The 19,714-nt window shown below is 37.5% G+C and overlaps 2 protein-coding genes across 10 annotated transcripts in view; one reads left to right on the top strand and one right to left on the bottom strand.

The window, feature by feature from the left end:
• The window catches only part of Rev1 (REV1 DNA directed polymerase), a 77,017-nt gene extending 73,362 nt beyond the window's left edge, over positions 1–3,655 (top strand). For all 8 annotated transcript variants that reach the window (XM_078028548.1, XM_078028551.1, XM_078028547.1 and 5 more), the window contains 6 exons: positions 668–901; positions 1,467–1,587; positions 2,089–2,309; positions 2,414–2,570; positions 2,776–2,878; positions 3,244–3,655. In XM_078028548.1, coding sequence (XP_077884674.1) covers positions 668–901; positions 1,467–1,587; positions 2,089–2,309; positions 2,414–2,570; positions 2,776–2,878; positions 3,244–3,355 — 948 coding nt within the window. In that variant the 3' untranslated portion in view covers positions 3,356–3,655. The remainder of the gene's footprint in view (positions 1–667; positions 902–1,466; positions 1,588–2,088; positions 2,310–2,413; positions 2,571–2,775; positions 2,879–3,243) is intronic.
• A 952-nt stretch (positions 3,656–4,607) lies between these two features.
• Positions 4,608–19,714, bottom strand: part of Eif5b (eukaryotic translation initiation factor 5B) — a 53,629-nt gene continuing 38,522 nt past the window's right edge. For both annotated transcript variants that reach the window (XM_013363413.4, XM_013363414.4), the window contains exons 11-24: positions 19,369–19,476; positions 19,077–19,187; positions 17,759–17,826; positions 16,337–16,478; positions 12,187–12,318; positions 11,455–11,637; positions 11,154–11,315; positions 9,976–10,107; positions 8,960–9,091; positions 8,775–8,851; positions 8,515–8,679; positions 6,842–6,980; positions 5,397–5,558; positions 4,608–5,040 (exon numbers count right to left, since the gene is read on the bottom strand). In XM_013363413.4, coding sequence (XP_013218867.1) covers positions 4,933–5,040; positions 5,397–5,558; positions 6,842–6,980; positions 8,515–8,679; positions 8,775–8,851; positions 8,960–9,091; positions 9,976–10,107; positions 11,154–11,315; positions 11,455–11,637; positions 12,187–12,318; positions 16,337–16,478; positions 17,759–17,826; positions 19,077–19,187; positions 19,369–19,476 — 1,821 coding nt within the window. In that variant the 3' untranslated portion in view covers positions 4,608–4,932. The remainder of the gene's footprint in view (positions 5,041–5,396; positions 5,559–6,841; positions 6,981–8,514; positions 8,680–8,774; positions 8,852–8,959; positions 9,092–9,975; positions 10,108–11,153; positions 11,316–11,454; positions 11,638–12,186; positions 12,319–16,336; positions 16,479–17,758; positions 17,827–19,076; positions 19,188–19,368; positions 19,477–19,714) is intronic.

Below are 19,714 nucleotides of genomic sequence, written 5' to 3'. Positions count from 1 at the left end.
TCCCTCTATCCCGTACTAGAGAAGATATCAATGCTGGCTATAGTACTAGGGAGAGGGAGGGTCAATTTTGATATCCTTGCATTGGCTCCCAGTTGCTGGTGACACCCGACAGTTGTTTCTGGCTGGGTAAGATGAGCTTGTCTAGGTTATGAGATTGCCATGTTTCCGAAGTACTGGATGTACATGGACAGCAAGGGGGAGGTCCTAGCCAGAGGAGCAGCAGGTATGTGGGCAGAGAAAGTATTTTCTAGAAACCCCCTTTTCCAGCTTCCTTTCAGACTAGATTTATTAGTATTTTGGGGCAGTCTCATACAGGAAGGTAAATTCTGACACAGTAAGAAAGTTAATGTATCTTGGGCTCTGGCCTCTCCCATGGGTGAGCTCTTCTTATAAGACAGTATACAAGTATATGTGGATTTACCTGATCTATGGTACTGGCAGGGGTGCACACTTACCTCCAGATTCCTAATGTCACTTCAGGTGTCAATGGCAAAAGGCAAAGACATTCCAAAGATGTGTTTGGGGGGCAGGGGCCCAGGAGGGACAGTAGCTTTTCTAGCCCAGTGGTTTGCACTCTGTGTTCATTATCTAAGAGGTTCCCTCCCCTAAATAAATACCTCTTGTCTAAGCACACTTTAACCTCAAATTCATGTCTGATATTTTACAGCTTGATCAGTCTGTTCTAGAAGCACTTCCACCTGATATCCGGGAACAGATAGAACAAGTTTGTGCTGTTCAGCAGGGAGAGCCACGTGGTGACAAAAAGAAAGAACCAGTAAATGGCTATAATTCAGGAGTTTTAGCACAACCAGTTGGGACAGTATTGTTGCAAATACCAGAACCTCAAGAATCTAATAGTGACACAGGAATAAATGTTATAGCCCTTCCAGCATTTTCACAGGTGAATTAAATTCAGGCACCTTCTACCATAGTTTTAAGCATTCTCATCCATCCTACACCATCTTATTTCCCTTTCCCCTCTGCACCCTAATTCAGTAGCTCATGCTGTGTCCAATGGGGAGTGGGATTCTTGGTTCTGCATCATCAGGAGACCATAGACGGAGCAAATGGTGCGTGGGTGCCTACCTAGAATAATGAACATATTCTGCTTCTGTCACATTGGCCAGAGCCCGTCACCGGGCCACAAGAATGCAGCAGGTGGAAATGTAGTCAGATATGGGGGACAGTAACAGTCTCAGTTCCTGTTTTCTATTAGTGTGCCTTGTCTTGATTGTTCCCCCATAGTGGTGGTTTTATTTTTAAGTTCCAATTAGTGCTCAAATTTAATTCCTATTCTTTTCTTACCTTAAAGTCTTTCAAGATTTAATGTTTGATACTAAAGACCTAAAGAATTCATACAGGTCAGCAAAGGTTGACCTGAAAACAAAACCATTTGTGAAAAAATATAAACCACCTGCCATTTAAAATTAACCCAAGTTTGACTCTTGGCTTTGCTTTCCCGCTAGGTGGACCCTGAGGTTTTTGCTGCCCTTCCTGCTGAGCTTCAAAAGGAGCTGAAAGCAGCATATGAGCAAAGACAAAGGCAGGGAGAAGACACTAGTTACCAGCAGCCAGCCAATGCACCTGGTAAGCCTGGGAAGTGGCTTAAATAAATGTTCATTCCATTAAGAGATCTTCATTACTGGAGAATATCTGAACAGGGCTACAGTAGGAGTGGGAGCTGGCATAGTCCTAGTTAGATTCTTATTCAGATTTTGTTTTAAAGAATGAAGTGACAGATCATTTCAGTACTTCTCAAAGACTCTCACAGCATCATCTCAGGGTTTGTGGATGTGCATCACAAACACCTGAATCCACTTTTACTTTCTAAGAATAACAATTCTAAAGTTTACAGTTTAGCAGACACTGTTATGAGGGCTTCCATCTGTTGACTCTTCTTCCAATCCTGTGACCACTCCATTATAAATAATCATGCCAAAGGCTGAGACAGAGGAAGTGTGGAGCCTGTTGGCACTGCCACTCCTGGCGGGAGGTGTTTTAGGATGGACCTTTAGGGAGGTGGGGGGATTGCATATTTGGAAAGGGAAAGAGCTTATGTCCAGACTCATTATACACCTCTTCCTTTAGTGCCAAAGAATCCTTTACTTCAGCTAAAGCCAGCAACAGTGAAAGAAAAGAAGAAAACCAAGAAAAAACCCCCCATGAGTCCCAAGAAAAAGATTCAGAGCCCTCTGAAAAACAAACTGCTTAGCAGTCCTGCAAAATCCCTGCCAGGGGCCTGTGGGAGTCCCCAGAAGTTAATTGATGGGTTCCTAAAACATGAAGGACCTGCTGCTGAGAAACCCCTGGTAAGCTTTTTGAAAAATACTTTTAAAACTCTTGAGTTGTAACAGGTCTTAATGTCCTTGATACTTCTAAAAATAGCACTTTTATCTTTTGTTTTTTTCAACAGGAAGAAATTGCTGCTTCCTCCTCAGGAGTGCCAGGCCTTTCCAGTTTGCAGCCTGACCTGGCCAGCTGTGTTAGGCCTGCAGCACCCAATCTAGCTGGAGCTGTTGAGTTCAGTGATGTAAAGACCTTGCTCAAAGAATGGATAACTACCATTTCAGGTTGGCTTGACCTGTGTGGGTGGCCCTGTTCAAGAGAAAATGAACATACTATACAGATTGAATGCGAATTTCTTACTGATCTTTTTGGACTTGCTTTGAAAAAAGTCCCAATTCTGCAGCCCATTCTTTTTTCCTTTGTCCCTGCAGATCTCTTTATTCTTTATTAAACATCATGGTCCTTATTTGAGGTTTTCCCCCTTTCTAGATCCAATGGAAGAAGACATACTGCAAGTTGTGAAATACTGTACTGATCTTATAGAGGAAAAAGATTTGGAAAAACTGGACTTGGTTATAAAATACATGAAAAGGTAAGTTGTGTTTTTATGGAAGGGAATTCCCAGTGACATTCATAAACAGTTAACTGGAGATATATGAAGGCTTTAAACTTTCTCCTGGAAACTTGTTCCTGGGAAAATATATTCAGGATTAACCAAAAAACGCCATGTTTTGACAATAGAAAGTTTAAAATGAGGTGGTTGCCTTTGAGATCTATGTCTAATATGTGATTTAAAAACTATCGGAACATATTTCCTTTTTAGTGTTCTACTTAGGATTTCAATTCCTGGCCAAGATCACCTTTTATGTGTAAAAAGTGAAGCAATGAAGATTTGAAAAAGGAATTAAGTCTTAGAATTCTTTCCTAATGATGGTTTTTCTTCTTTCCCGCTTTCAGGTTGATGCAGCAATCGGTGGAATCAGTTTGGAATATGGCATTTGACTTTATTCTTGACAATGTTCAGGTGGTTTTACAACAAACTTATGGAAGCACATTAAAAGTTACATAAATATTACCAGAGAGCCTGGTGCTCTCCGCTAGCTGTGCCATAAGTGCTTGTGAGGTATTTGCAAAGTGCATGATAGTAATGCTCATGAGTTTTTACATTTTCAGATTTCTTTTTAAAGCAAGTGTTTTGTACATTTCTTTTCAAAAAGTGCCAAATTTGTCAGTATTGCATGTAAATAATTGTGTTAATTCTTTTACTGTAGCATAGACTCTATTTACAAAATGTTTGTTTATAAAGTTTTATGGATTTTTACAGTGAAGTGTTTACAGTTGTTTAATAAAGAACTGTATGTATATTTTGTACAGGCTCCTTTTTGTGAATCCTTAAAAACTCAACTCTAGGAAGCAACTATTTATTATACTTAAGAGGCTGAAAAACCTCCAGACCGTTTCTGGCTGGATCCAGGCTAAGCTTTGAAATTCCTGAGAGGTCCCAGACCAGGATTCTACTTGTTCCAGGAAAGGGTAAAGCTTCTAACTCATCTTATTCTTGTCTCCAAGCATGCACATGAACATGTTAAGTAAATTTTTTCTTCTTCTGTGTGGGGATGCTTCTGGGAAAAATGAAGTCCCACAGATAGTTGCCTCTACTGGCCCTAGAGAAATTTTGATAATGAAGAATAGTACAGATTGTCAGTTTTATCTTTAAGAGAACGTTAACAGCATACAAATTTTATATACGTTTGAGTCCATGCTGCTAATTAATACTTATTTTCCCTCAACAAGAGTGTCTGCTTGCTTAGATCCATATTAATCTAGAGCTAGCAATTTGGATCACTACCATGAATAAATCACACTATGAGGTAATCTGAAGTGACTCAGAGGCACCAAACCCAGATAAGACAGCTGGTAACAATGGGCAATTTATCAGAGAGTATGTGCATGGTAAAAGGACAAATAAAACAGAACAAGATTAATGAATGAAAATCCCTCCTGTTGCCTTATGCTGATATGAGGATGAGAAGCTACACTGACATGGAAGCCTAACAGAGCTTACCAGTACTGCAATGTCTGTTTATTATTATTAGTTTTTGAACTGTGATGATTACAAGACTCTCATGACTATACAAGCAGTAAAAAGCAGCCAGCTATGCTTTACACCATGGTTTCACACAAAGCAGATAAATATCAGAATGCTTCATTTTCTCTTTTAAAAAATCCCTAAGGGCGTATGGCGGAAGAATACGCATAAAGAAAGATGTGTATCTTACATCAAAAAAGTCCCAAGAATCACAAAATCTGCAGAAGCGAGGTTAATCAAATACTGCAGGACTGATTTAATCAGTATAAAATTGAAAGATCTTTAGATTTGTAATAAAAATCCAAATTTAGGGAAGGGCAAACTTTAAAACAGCAGCCAAGTAAGGAAGGGTGGGGTGAGGAGGGTGTGAACGAACAGGCACGCTGGAACTGTGGGGATGTGTAACTGACCACTGTCAAACCAGTGTAAGTTTCTTGGTTTCTCATGGAAAACGTTTTATACACCTAAGTCCATCTGTTCCATTTTTTGTCTTGTCTTGTTGGTGATATTACAACATAATATTGCATTTACTCCAATTCCTGCCCCACGTGAAAAATTTAGATGATTTCAAATACTTTCTTCAGTTCCATAATAAGCTGCCAGTCACTCTTCTGCATTTCATCTCTGAACCAGTCTTTGAGCGCATCGATGGACTGCCTGCTGATCTGCAATGCATGAGGCACAAACAGTGTGAACAGAATGTAACAAACAGGTGCACAAATGTTGCTCAGTGTAAAGAAAACTTGAGCAGCAGAAACAATGTGAGCCTGCCTAAGGGAGTAGAGCTCTCCCCAAAACACACCCAATACATCTGCAAGAAACATAGCATTCTGTGAGTGCTGCTGTACTCAGGGGTACTGTCCTTAACCAGGACAAGGCCCGGAGAGCACACCCTAGAGAAGGATCCAGTACTATCAGATTCTACAGGTCCAGACAGACTTCAAACCTATTGTTACAGGTTATCAAAAAAGTGACCAGACCCCCACCCCAATTTCTGAAAACATGCCACTGAAATACTTACTTTACTGACAAGGATGTCTGTAGCTTCAAAATGTCTCCCAAACATTTTGGGAGATTCACCAGGGATGGGTTCTATTTTGACACACACTTCTTGTCCCTTTTTTGCAACATCCACTTGTTTGTGATTTATTTCAATGCTTGTTACTATTCCAATGTCAACAAACTGTAAGATAATAGAAAGTACAATGTACGCAGAGGGATGTGTACTCTCCACAGCACCTTGACAGCTGAAATACTACACACAGAGCCTTACCACAGGATCAGGGAAGAATTTTTTACTTATGCCCTTTATAAGATGAACTGCGTAAACCCTTACACGTGCTCTGCTGACCCAGGTCACTTTCTGTTACTGCTCCGTCCTCTCAGGACAGGCTGTATTAGGAGGGAATGGCAGGCTCCACATCAGGAATGAACTCAAAGCAGTCAGTGGAGTTAAAGTCAGAAAGGCAGCTGGGGACACATTATGCAGATTGAAAATGACAAGTTTACAGGGGACGACCCCTGGACTGCCTTATGGAAAAAGGTACTAGAGAATAAGTGGAAAGGGTTAGGTGTGAAAATAGCACACCTGTAATTCCAGCCACCCGAAAACCGCAAATTTGAGCCTAGCTGGTTTCAAAGTAGAGAGGGGAGGCGGGGTCTGAGGGGAGCTTGGCTTGGTTTAGGAGGTCAAAGTCACATGGAAAATTGATTTTACTGCAAGTAGTGTCCTAGAGAACACTGAAATGGTGTGGAAGCACAAACTTTCAAGGGCCATGCACCGGGGCTGGGGCAGGGTATCTTGGATGAGTCTGGAACTTCTCACTACCCTTTCCAGACAGGAGTTGTGTAGTAAGGACATGAGAATCAGCATAAGTTCTGGGATCTCACTGACCAAACTACAGTTTAAAAACCACAAAACTGAAGTCTATTGGATACTTGTGATTTTCACAATTACTGAAGCCATTAGGAGAAAGAAGGCTGTTGAGAAACAGGCATTTACAAGAACTCTCCCAAGAACCAGAGAGACCGTTTTCTCTTTCAGCAATTTCCTCAGGGAACTGAGCAGCAGTGTGTGTGTGTGACACAGGAATCACAAAACTCCTTTGTAAGTTCCTTCCCAATAATTCTAACTAGCTAATGAGGAGGCAGACGATCCAAATGCAGGAGTGATGTGCCAAACCACCAGGTAGGACGCAGCCAACACACACCTAGAAGGGAACCAGCTGCTGAGTGGAGTCACCAGAAAAATGAGGGACAAGTGATGATGTGTGAATGGGGACTGCAAACAGTGTACCACGCAAACCATATTGATTTTTCTTTCGTTTAAAGACTGACATTTACCCATACCGAGGTGCAATAATACCAGGCTAAAAGCTTGGATGGTTTTTAAAGTTCTGGAAACAAAACTTTTTTTTCCCCCTCCCATGGAGATAAGACCACTTTCTCAGTACAGCTGGAACTTACATTTTTACTTGGAACACACATAGGTGTCCCTTGTTTCACCTGACCTGCTTCCACAGTCACCCCCATCACTATTGGATCTCGAGAATTGAAAATATACTGAGGGAGGATTTTCATCTTGCAGGGAAATACTGCTATGTGCCTGAAACGAAAATGAAAGCAAGAATTTTTTTAAGCTTATAAAATAATTTCAACCAACACAGCAGATGGACATGTGGCTTTTTCCATTACATGAAAGCAGGTTGCTCAGGCTGAGTGATAGAAGCAGGCCCATCCACAGAAGCTAGTGCTCAGCTGACAGCCCAAGGCCACCCTGCTTCTATGGCCCTTCATCTTCCTTTCCTCCTCCCTCTTTGCATTTTATTGCTTCCCAAGTCTTCCCACATTCCACCCAACCAGTAAGGAGCCAAAGAGCCCTTCACTGCTTTATTCCCAGCTTGGTGTTTGGGTACAGTAGGATTTTGTGCCAAAACAAAAGGTCGAGTCTGACCCCCAAAGAAGTCACTCTACAGCCATATCCTGGGGCTTAGAACTGGGACAGTACCTGCTGGCAAGTCTGTCATTTAGCACATGTGTAAGTAAGTCTTTTGGGACCCCAAGGTATCTATCCACTTCCTCCTCTTCACCATGCTCCTAAATTTCTCATCCAAAAAGTTGCTGCAAGGTTAATTTCCCTGCTTATTAAGCATATGCTAGAAGTGCTAAGTTTCTAGCGATCTTCCCAAGCAAGTAGTTTTTCTTGCTTTAGATTTCATGGTCAAAAGTGACCATATACCAATTTAAATCCTAATGTTTACCAACTGGCTCTACCTTCCTAAAATTAAGCCACCATTCTCTGTGTTGCTCTGGTGTGAACCACCTCATCAATCATCTCTTGCATGGACTACAGCAGGCTCCTGACAGGTGCTCAACCCATAACACTAGCAACCAGTCTGACCATGACCAGGCAAACAATAACTACTCGCAACTCAAAGGAAAAGCTCCATCCTTCCACTTCCTGCTGCCCACAAGGACCTTCCTACATCACATGGATCCTGCCAACTTGTTACTTGGTTTTCTACCACAGTCCCTGCAGTGTAACCTGCCTCAGCCAATGTGGATGCCTCCATTTTTGGACCCAGTTCTGCTTCATGTGAGATTCTGCCTGGATGCTCCAATGAGAGGCCTAAAGAGATGAGACCTTCCAACTACATATTAATCACAGCCCAAGGCTCCTCCCTGCTTTATTTTGACTTTCAGTAACTATCTCCACTTAAGCATTAACTACCAGCTGCCTCTCTCAATGAGAGTGAGCACCTCAGCTCTGAAAGGAAGGCGCCTGCCCTGGGTGAGACTGACCATCAGAATGTTTGTGCAGGAATTGACTTCTCACTGACTTCCCAATTCTCACACTTTGATTTTGTTAATCACATTCCGTGCAATTTCAGATAAGCAATTCCAGCAACTACTATGTTCATGACACCCACAGCTGCTGCATTGAAAACGAATAAACTAAAAGGCCACAAAGAAAACTGGGAGCAGAGTTTCTGGTATAACAGACCATTTAGGGACACAACCTCAGGTAGATGTACAAATGCCATGCTTTTGTTGCCTACATGCCTTTCCAGGATTTAGTTAATTCTCAACAAACTTCATTACTAAAGAACCCAAATAAAAAAAAAAAAATGCCAACTTACTTAAATTCTTCTTGTTTCTGTTTCTTGTAGTCTTGTCTATATTTCGTAAAGGCATCAAATAAATGATAAATAATTTCCGCACTAAAAATTCTAACTCCTAAACTATCGGCCATTTCTTGTGCATCCCGTTCAATTCTCACATCAAAGGCCAAAATTACTGCATATCTGAAAGATTAAAATACATCAAGGATCATTCAGTGAAAAAAAGCCAGTCACAAAGGACAGTTTGAAGGCCATAGGTAGCAGAAACAATGACTTACTGAGGATCATGTTCCAACATCACAGAAGCCTTCATAACATCTTTTTTATGGACAGGGCCAATGTTAATCCCTGCATACTGTAAAAAAGGAAGGTTCCAGTTTTATCTGCATGTGTCGAGTAATGGCAACAGCATCACAAACCACAACCACCACTGACTTGTGAAGAGCTGGGCATGATTACTTACGGGCACTTCTGATGTTTTCAAAAATTCAAGTAGAGCTTCCAAGGAGCCTAGTGTAGATGCCTGGACATAGACTCCTTTTTCTTCTAATTTGATAGCATTTAGTGTCTGCTTTAGCTCATGGATCAATTCATCCTTAAAAAGAAATCAGATTTGACAAGGATGTCAGTATACCTCTACCCTCAACTGCCTAGAATGAAATTGCTCCTCTTTTGGGTTCAGTATTCATCTGAAAATAAGAAGCCAAAGTTTAGGGCAAAGCATAATAATTTGTGCCAGAAGAGATTTGGCAACTATCTAGTCCTATCCCCACTTCACCTTTGTCTTAGGTTGACCAACTTTAAGGAAAAACAGTAGATGGGTGGGGCAGAATGAAATAATAGATAAGAATGAGTGTTCAAAAGTAGTACCTCAAATGTTAGGGTAGCTTAATAGCTCTGCTTGGCTGTTTCAACAATGAAATACCCTAAACTTCATTATCTTAACAGCTAAATGTGTTGACACCATTAAAAAAGATACAGAAATCTACTTCATACTTGGCACTGGGTTTATGCTTTGCCCTGTTCCCACTGGCCCCAGAAGTGACTACCTGATGGCATGACCTACCACTGCATAATGGTGGCCCTGGCACATAAGAGGTCAGTGCTAGTAACACCTATATTTGTTCTCTGGCATGGAAACAAATAAGACTATAGCTAAAAGGTTCGCTTTTGTGAAACTCTGCTGGATATGGGCCAACTGCTATCCACAAATGGGCTTTTAAATGACTGTCTCTAGGAAGATTTTCTTCAGCTCCATCTATAAATTAGGTTATCTAAAATTCTATTTTAAAACAGAAGGCTTATCTAGATTCTAGTGGATAAAAAAATATTTATGTCAATTCATGGTGATTGTATAAACTGAAGTAATTTCAAAATATTAAGTTTGCTGAGAGACCAAGAGACTTCACAAAGACAAAGGTGTCCATTTTAGTCACATCCCCAGCATGTGCCTTAATGACATAATAACAATGAACTTACTTTAAGAACAGGGACTTCATCTTCTTTATAAGCCACTAGGAGAGGTAAACCAGCCAGTGTTTTCTCCAGGTCTTTTCCAAGAATCTTTACCCCCTGAGCTGCTTCTACTTCTTTATGTTTTTCATACTGGTTCTACAGAGATAAAAACATTTTCCACCACATATATTTGAAAAGTGGCATTGGATGATGAGAGAGACTATTTTCATGACCTGAGGGTCAGGAAACATTCCTTAGACTAGACATACACACAAACTACAAAATAATAAAAAAGTAATAATAGACCAGTGTCTCATATAAATCTTAAAAATGACAAAGACCTGATAAAGATATGAAATAACCAGGAATCTAACTTGTTATTGGCTAATGTGGATAACAGTTAGACCTCATCTAGTGAAATAAGTCGCATCCAATCCACTCTACAGGGTGCACCCTGGAGACACTGGCAGGACTCCACAAGACAGGAAGAACAATCTTCCTGACACTACTGGTAATAACAAAGCCTACATTTTAAACAGAACAGATAATTCATAGCATATCCACATAATGGAATTTTTTTTTCTTTAACAGAATGCCTTTATTTATTTTTATGCAGTGCTGAGGATTGAACCCAGTGCTTCACACATGCTAGGCAAGTGCTATACCACTGAGCTACAGCCCCAGCTCTGGAATACAAATCTTAAAAATTATTTATCAGCTGGAAAGTCAAAGATACAAAAGTGCACACTAAGAATAACTCCGCTGATACAGAGCCCAGACACTTTCAGGGCTGCACACTCAGTTTCTAAAACTAAGGATGTTTAAAATGGAGATGTTAGCTATTCTCATGCAGCCCTGGCTAAGTCTTAGGTATCAGGGAAGAGAGGGACCTCACATCAGGAAGAAGCATGAGAAGCTTCTGGGTGTCAGCAAGCAACATTTGATCTGTGGCAAGGCTGCTTCCTAAAACTATTATTATTAAACTTTTCTTCTATGTTTTATGCACTTTTCAGCATGGATGTTTCTTTTAACATAAAAACGGTTAATAATAAAAAATCAATTAACACTGTGGAAGCAAAACGATGTACATTTACAAATCTCTGCTGAGGGACAGCCTTCCATACGAAGACATCTAAAATAAAACTGCTCTCAAAGTGAGGAAGCAACCTCAGAACTTACAAGTCCTGTGTATCAATGCTTACCTTCACTCGCAATTCCTTCATAGGAGGGGGTAACAGGAGTCCTCGAATCTGAGTGACGATGGGCCCTTCTACTCCAGGAACAATGATTGTATCTCCTTCCTTCAGACGCCCATTGATCAATATGACATCTATAGTGGTGCCCATTCCTGGGAGAGCTTTAACCTAACAGAAATTATTGCAAAGGAAACAAAACACATGATGCATCAAATTCATTACTTTTAGATTAAAAGTCATAAACATCCTCTACCCAAGGAACTCGCTACCGGAGTGGGAAGTAAGCAGGAAGCCTGAAGATAATTACCTCCATCACCTGTGCTCTCAGCTCTTCACAGTGTGCCAGTCTCTTACTCAACATGGTCTGAGTTAACTCCACAAGAAGGTAGATCAGACTTCCCATGCCATCACCAGTATGTGCAGAGGTAGGTACCAAGGACACAAAAGTGCGGGGATCTTTATTCTCATAAAACAAAGCAGCATTCAAACCCTGGAAGCAAAAGTCATTCCAAAAACACCAAGCTGTGAAAGGAGGTATCTAGAGGGGAATGACTAAAGAGAAGCTAGATAAGCAAAGGGCTAATCATTCTGCAACTGCTGAAGCACTCTTGAGGACCCTGGGTTCACTCCTGTATAGAAGTGATGGAAGCACTATATTAAAGGAAAGTGGCTTCCTTCTAAGGCACCTTAGATTTTTAAAATGTTCAGACTGTAAAGAGTTCGGTAAGGTACTGGCTTTCTGATATAAAAAGAAGGAAGCCAAGCAAGTTGGTGTGCATGTGCAGCCCCAGGTAATGGGGAGGCTCAGGCAGGAAGATCCCCCAAGTCTAGGAATCTGGGGTAAGCCTGGGCAACACAGCAAGACTCCATTCTCAACAAAATAGAAAACAAAAACCAAAGAAGGAATAAAGGAAAAATTCTATCCAGTTAGTAGGAGAACAGAGCCTATAATAAAAATGCTGAGGTTATTATAAAAATAATGTAATAAAAGAAACAGTCTGAGAAATGGCTTTTCATAAAGAAGGGAAGGTTTTCTTACCTGCTGTGCAAATTCTACAATAATGGCCTTTGCTCGCTCCTCAAACTCATCTTTTGTATTCTTTTTCTGCTTCTTTAAAGTAGCAGCCACATCAGAGTCAGGACTCTTTTTCCAATCATATAACCTATCAATCTGGAAAAGTTTTTTGGTAAGAAAAATGTTCAAAAATTCAGAACATTCAAGAATTTAAGATTAGTAGATCCAAAAATCCTTTTATTGTAATAAAAGCTCTTTATAGACTGTAATAAGAGTCCCCCTTTCAAGTGAGAAATTGCTGATACCAATCTCCCCTACTAGCCCCTCCAAAGAGTTCAGGAGAGGCGGCCATCAGACTGCAAAATACAAGACCCTAGAATTATACTAACACCACACATGTGTGTTGTCAAGTTCCCAGAAAGTTTTGTAAAGTAGACAGAAGCAGGGATTAATTACAATACCATCACCAGGAAAAATTATACACCCAAAACTAGAAAATAAAAAATAAGTTATTGCCCTGTCTCAGATCAGCTCGTTTTAGTTATACTGTTCAAATCAGAATTAAATCTGTTTAGCTAATAACAGAATAAACTTTCCCTCATGGTTTCAACAAGTTATGAGTGATAATTAATGTCTGAGGTAATAGATATTACTAATCACCTGATTTGATCATAATTCATTGTACACAAATACTGAAAAATAACATAAGAAACATGATAAATATGTACAAATGTGTCAAAATTTTTTTTTCTCAAAAAAAGAAACAACATGGAATTTGCACCCCCTTAAAAAATGACATAATAGCATAACAAAACAATGCATAATCTCAGTCTAGCTGATAATATAAGGAGGTCAATCTCAATTTTACAGTTCAGAAGGAGGAAAAATCTAAAATTTGTCAAGTTGAAATGAAAAATTCACTGGTAAGTCTAACAGTAAATTATATCTGTAAAAGAAAAGATAAGTAGCCTTGAAAATATAATAAAAAGTACTATACAAACTGAAGCATACAGGAAAGACAGGATGGAAGAAAGAAACCTTTAGCTGGCTATGAGACAAAATTAAGAAACAGCTGGAATCCTAGTAAAGTCATAGAATTCTGTTATGTAGTTAAAGAAATGAAACAGGGAAATACCTGAAGAAATAACAACCAAGAATTTAAAAAATTTGATGAAGATTATGAACACATAAATCTAAGAAATTCAGTAAAATCCAAGCTCAGTAAAAATTAAAGACAACTATTTTAAAATCACATTGATAAAGTAGCCAAAGTAGAAAAGCACAAAGAACAGGAAGAAGGAAACTGTACATCTCTGTAATATTCTTGCAATATACAAAGGGATACATGCTGGGTATAATATTTGAAGGTAGAGTGTTAAGTTAAAAAAAAGAAGAAGAAAAAAAAGGCAGGAAAATAAGTAAGAGAAAGGAACAAAATTTATTTGAAATAAGGGGGGAAAAAAGCAAGATGGCAACAAATTTTATGGGGGCTGGAGCTCTCGCCTGGCACACTTGAGGTACTGGGTTTGATCCTCAGCACCACATAAAAATAAAATAAAGATATTATATCCACCTGCAACTTAAAAAAAAATATATTGAAAGGATACTACATGATGACCTATAGTAGGGTCTACTCCAGTAAAGAAAGACCAGTTTTTAACATCTTTAAGGTTATTATGTTGTAGAAACTCATGTTGTTCACGGAATGAAGGAGAGAAGTCACATGAACATTTCAATATAAGCAGAAAGAAAATGTGACAAAATCAACAACTATTCATGATCAAGCAAATCACAACATCCTCAACAAGCTAGGAACAGAATAAATTTCCCCACCTTATAGTGTATTTACAAAATAATCTATAGAAAAAAATCACACCATGACAAAGTACTGAGCACTTTCCTCCAAAGACTGGATAGAAGACAAGGATGTCTAACGTCATTACTTCTATATTGTTCTAGAAAGTCTAGTTAAGGCAATAAGGAAGAAAAAGATTCAGGAGGCATACAGATAAGGAAAAAAAATACAACACCATTTATAAGAATATAAAAATTATGTAGAAAGAAAATCTCACATTATCTACTAAAGAAGTTACTAGGGGATTGGGGTTGTGGCTCAGTGGTAGAATACTTGCTTAGCATGTGTGAGGTACTGGGTTTAATTCCCAGCACCACATATAAGTAAATAAAATAAAGATCCATTTACAACCAAACACTATTTAAAAAAAGAAAAGAAAAAAGAAGAACAAGCTACTAAGACTAATATAAGTGGTTTTACTATCAGTCACAAGATACAAATTGAACATACAAAAATCAACTATTTCTACATAAAAATGATATCAACCGTTGGAAGGAAATTCAAATTGTTAAAATGTTATTTACAATAGTATTAAAAGCTTGAAATACTTAGAGATAAATTTAGAAAAATAGGTCCAACATACGAACACTAAATGATAAGACATTGCCAAGAGAAAGCAAAGGCAACCTAGTTTAATGAAAGAGTGATATAATGTTCACTATCAGAAGGCTCTATATTGTTAAAATGTCAATTCTCTCAAAATTTATTTACAAAGTAAAAGCAATTTTAATCAAATCCCTAAAAAGCTTTTTGGCAGAAACAAGCTGATTCTAAACTTTACACTGAAATTCAAAGACCTAAAATAGCCAAAACAGTTTTGAGAAACAAAATGAAGTTGAAGAACTTACACTATTGGCTTTCAAGACTTGACTATGAAGCTACAATAATCAAGATAGGGTAGGAGTGGTGTTAGGATGAATAAAGACCAACAGAACAGAAGATAAATTCTAGGAACAGACAAATATGGCAATTAATTTTTGACAAAGATGCCCAAGTAAATCCATGGGGAAAGTATAATAATGTCAACAAAAAGTCTCTATGTAAGTAATCTGAACCTTTGAAAAAAATTTCAACAAACTTGGGGATAGGAAAAGATTTCTTATATAGAACAAAAATAATTAAAAACAAGTTGGATTTTGCAAAACTTGGAAATTTCTTCTCTTCAATTAAACCATTAAGAAAATGAAAAATCCAGTCCTGTACTAGGGAATATGTCTGGGATACATGTAACTGACAAAGGACTTATACTGAAAATACATAAGGAACCCTTAAAACTCAACAATAAGACAACTAGCCATCTAATTAAGAAAAGAGCAAAGCATTTTGAAAACACTCTTCAAAGAGAGATGTTGCCATTTTTAATAAGTATTAAGTGCATGAAAAGATGCTCAAACCACTAGTCATCTTGAAAAAGAAAATTAAACACAATAATTTACTACCACATACCTATTAGAATACTAAAGGGGTGGGCTGGGGTTGTGGCTCAGTGGTAGAGTGCTCGCCTAGCACTTGCGAGACACTGGGTTTGATCCTCAGCACCACATTTAAAAAAAAAAAAAAAAAGGTATGGTGTCCAACTACAACTAAAAAAAATATTTAAAAAAAAAAAACTAAAGGTGGGGCAAGGTAAGTGTACAGAAACCGGAATTCTTACACAATGTTGGTGAAATATAAATTGGTATAATCTCTATGAAAAAAATCTGCCAGTTTCTCACAAAGTTGAACATACGCTGTATGACTCAGCAATTCTATTCCTAAGTATTTACTCAAAGAAAATGATAATAAAATCTACTCAAAGAATTGTTTAGAAATGTCCATAGACATTTCTTAATATCCTGAAACTAAAATCAATCCAACCATCCTTCAATAGGTGAAAAGATAAAGTGTGGTATTATCCAGATAATGGAATATTACTCAGCAACAGAAAGAAAAAATTATGATACATGCAACAATATGAATAATGCTGTAGTAACACGAGTAACAAAATGCCAAATTCAAAAGATTACATATTGTATGATTCCATTTATATGAAATTTAAAATAGGCAAAATTAGTCTAGAGTGACAGAAAGACCAGTGTTTGCATAGTCAGAGAATGCAGCAGATTGACTATAAAAAAGCATGAGGGAATTTTCTGGCAATATGAAAATAATCTATATTCTGAATGGTAATAGTTATGTATGTGTATGAATGAATTGGTCAAAACACACTCAGTGGTATACTTATCCTGGAGTGCATGTTCTTATATGTTGCAGTATAATTTTTTATGCAGAAATTAAGAACCGTTTTTCCAAATTAAGTTTTTCAGAAGGAAGACTTACCTTATTAAGTGCAACAATGAAGGGACATTTTTTAGACTTCAGAAGGTTGATGGATTCAATTGTCTGAGGCTCCAAACCATGCATAATATCAACAACTAAAATGGCAATATCACAAAGAGAGCTTCCTCTGTTTCTCAGATTACTGTTATAAAGAGAACAAAGATGTATAAATAGAAAATTCCAATATCAATATACTTCTTAAGCTGTAATTTCTTTGTTAAACCTAAACAAAAAGGACAAAATGAAAACAGTTATGGGGGTCAGATGTGGTGGTGTACACCTGTAATTCCATGTGGGAATGAGGCAGGACAAACACCAATTGAAGGCTAATCTGGGAAACTAACTTAGCAAGATCCTGTCTCAACAATAAAAACACAAAAATGGTTGGGGATAAACAGTCTTTGCCTTGCATCCATGAGACCCCAGGTACAACCCCCCCCCCCCCCGTACCATACACAAAAAAAACCGGGGATTGGGTCCAGGACCTGGACAGGTACCATAATCTAAGGATGCTAAAGTCCCTTATATAAAATGGCATAGTACATCCTCCTGTAAACTTTAAGTCACTTATAAATTACTTATACAAGTTAAGAATTCCCAATACAAAATTCCAAAATCAAAACCTTCAAGTACCAACCTGATGCTCAAAAAGTTTCATATTTGGGAATATTGTGGATTTCAGATTTTTGGAAAAAGTTTATTCAAGAGCTGGGTTTGCAGCTCAGTGGTAGAGCACTTGCTTAGCATGTGTGAGGCACTGGGTTCGATTCTCAGCACCACAAATAAATAAATGAATAAAATAAGAGTCTATTCAAATACTCCAATCTTCAAACACTTGGGACACTTCTGGTCCCAAACATTTTAGAAAAGGAGTATTTAACCTATAATACCTAATACAATATGAACAGTTATCATACTATATTGCTTAGTGAATAAAAGACAAAAGAAACAAGTCTGTACACATTCAATACAGATGCATTTTTAAAAATTATTTTCATCTATAATTGTTTATATATATAAATGCAAAACCAGGGCATGAGGAGGGAAAACTATATGCATTAAATTGTTTAAGGGCCATAGCCCTTAACTTGCCAAAGGCTCATCTGACACACAGAATTGACAAATCTGTTAGAAACAGCTCCAAAAGTTTCTCTTAATATTTCTGCCAATTTTGACTCGGTTTTTCATGATAATGAATAGGACAACACAATATAATCTTCTCTTTGTAATGGCTTTCACAGGAGTTAGTAAAAAAAGATTTCCTTCTCTAGAAAACAAGGATACAAATAAAACACAACTAAATCAATGAGGATTGCTATAAGGACCACAGATCTCAAATGATTACCCAAAGTTTAATGACTCTATTAAAATTTTAGAGTAAGTTTCAAGAAATTTCCTTGATGACAAAAGACTTGCTCTTACCTGAAAGACTCATGCCCAGGGGTATCAATAATTAGCATTCCAGGAATCCGAACATTCTCTCTGTCAAACTAGAACCAATGGGAAGTTCAAGAAGTCAAAACAATGAAAGCTTCTTTATAAAACAATTTATCTGCCATAAAAACTTAAAAATATCACTACTTCCTTTTCTAAATGAATGGTTTTAAAAGAAAATCAACAAGCAAAGCACGATGGTTAGTATTTTTCGTCAATATTAAAAGAACTTTTCAGAAACAATGAAAACATAGCACCTTTAAATCATAAAACTATATTATAAACTACATTTTGATAAGCTTATTAAAGGTGATACAAATAGCAAAGCAGTCATATAAAGTTATCTATAGGAAGATTATTTGCAAAATGTATCTGATCCAATTTTAAAGCTTACTTAATTACCAAAAAATTTCCAAAAGTATGTTTTAAAGAAAGTTTACCACATCGATCAAAAATGTAAATAAATTTTTAAAAATGCCCTGCTTATTCAAATAATGTCATATGAATCTACAGTATTCTGCTATACCAGATGTCATCGATACAATAAAAAACTAGGACGATCAGAATTGCATCAAAAAGACCTAGCAGCCAAACACTGACAGAGATGAGACTATCTCAGCACAATAATAACTGAAACAGACTGAAACTCAGTAAATATTTAAATCCATGATTTAACAAGAGAAAATAAAACCAAACTGGTCACTATTTTAAAAGCTGGCATATAAAAGTTGAAGGATTAGGTGCTAACTCTGCCTTTCCTATGCACTTCATCACTAAGCAATCAAACAGTAAATTAGATAACGTTTCTCTAAAAGTACAGGAACATGGATTGAAATATCAACATTTTGCAACCCCGAGAACATTAAACGGGTGCTTGCATTGGAATGATCCATCAAGCTTTACTTTTATTTTACTGTGCTACATTCAACATAAAAAAACTGGATACCTTTAAACAAGTAGAGAAAATATGAGAGCTAATGAAAGAAAAAAAATCAGTGGGAAAGGAAAGAATTCTTAAACATGGAGATCAATGTTAACAATGTTAAAACATGGAGAGAAACGACCAATTTTGACTTCAGAACAGTGGTTGCTTCTGGGAGAAAAAGGGAAGGAAACAGAACGTGATGGCTCCAATAATGATGTTTTATTTCTTGCAAAGATTTAAGGCAAAATAATACAGATGTTAATTCTGAATGGTAAGTATTATGGGTCTGATATACTAGACTCTATTCTTTTTTCTTTTTGAAATAGTTAATAGCTTAATTTTTGTTAGAGATGAAAACACATGATATACAAAGTAACTTACATTTTTAATCATCTTAGTCTGTTCATTAATAGCTTCCAGGGGAACATTGGTGGCCCCAATTTGCTGCGTGATACCACCTGCTTCACCATCTTGGACATGTGTGTGGCGGAGCTATAAGAAGATAGCATATTTAGACTGGTATTTTGACAGGAAAAAAATAAAAGCTATAAGAAATTAGTAAATTATTTATCGTAAACAGAACTGCCTATGTGTGTTAATGAGTTTTTAAAGCTGTCAGTGCTTTTAAATTAATGTTTTTAAAGTTATTTCAATGCATACAGAGTTTTCTTACCTTATCTAGAATTTTTGTCTTTCCTGTGTCCACATGTCCAAGTACGCAGATAATAGGGGCTCTTAGCTTTTCTGTATTTACATTTTTACTATGTTCAAGTCGCCGTTTCTACAAATGAAAAAAAAACCACACAAAATTAAATATTATTTCAAATCCTCACTATCCTTATATTTTTTCTATATTTTGTCTTGTATGAAAATACCACAACCTGTACCCAAGTTCTTTGCTGATTTTATTAAACATAACTGCATTTTTCACAGCATGAACATTGCAATCTAGTTCTCATCACAGCTACGCTAGACAAACAGAAACCTGCTTAGAATAGATTTCAAAGTAACACAGTTAA

Source organism: Ictidomys tridecemlineatus, chromosome 12 (assembly GCF_052094955.1).
Source record: "Ictidomys tridecemlineatus isolate mIctTri1 chromosome 12, mIctTri1.hap1, whole genome shotgun sequence".
NCBI classification, from domain to species: Eukaryota; Metazoa; Chordata; class Mammalia; order Rodentia; family Sciuridae; genus Ictidomys; species Ictidomys tridecemlineatus.
The sequence above is the reverse complement of the archived record's forward strand: the minus strand, read 5'-3'. Positions and strand labels throughout refer to the sequence as shown.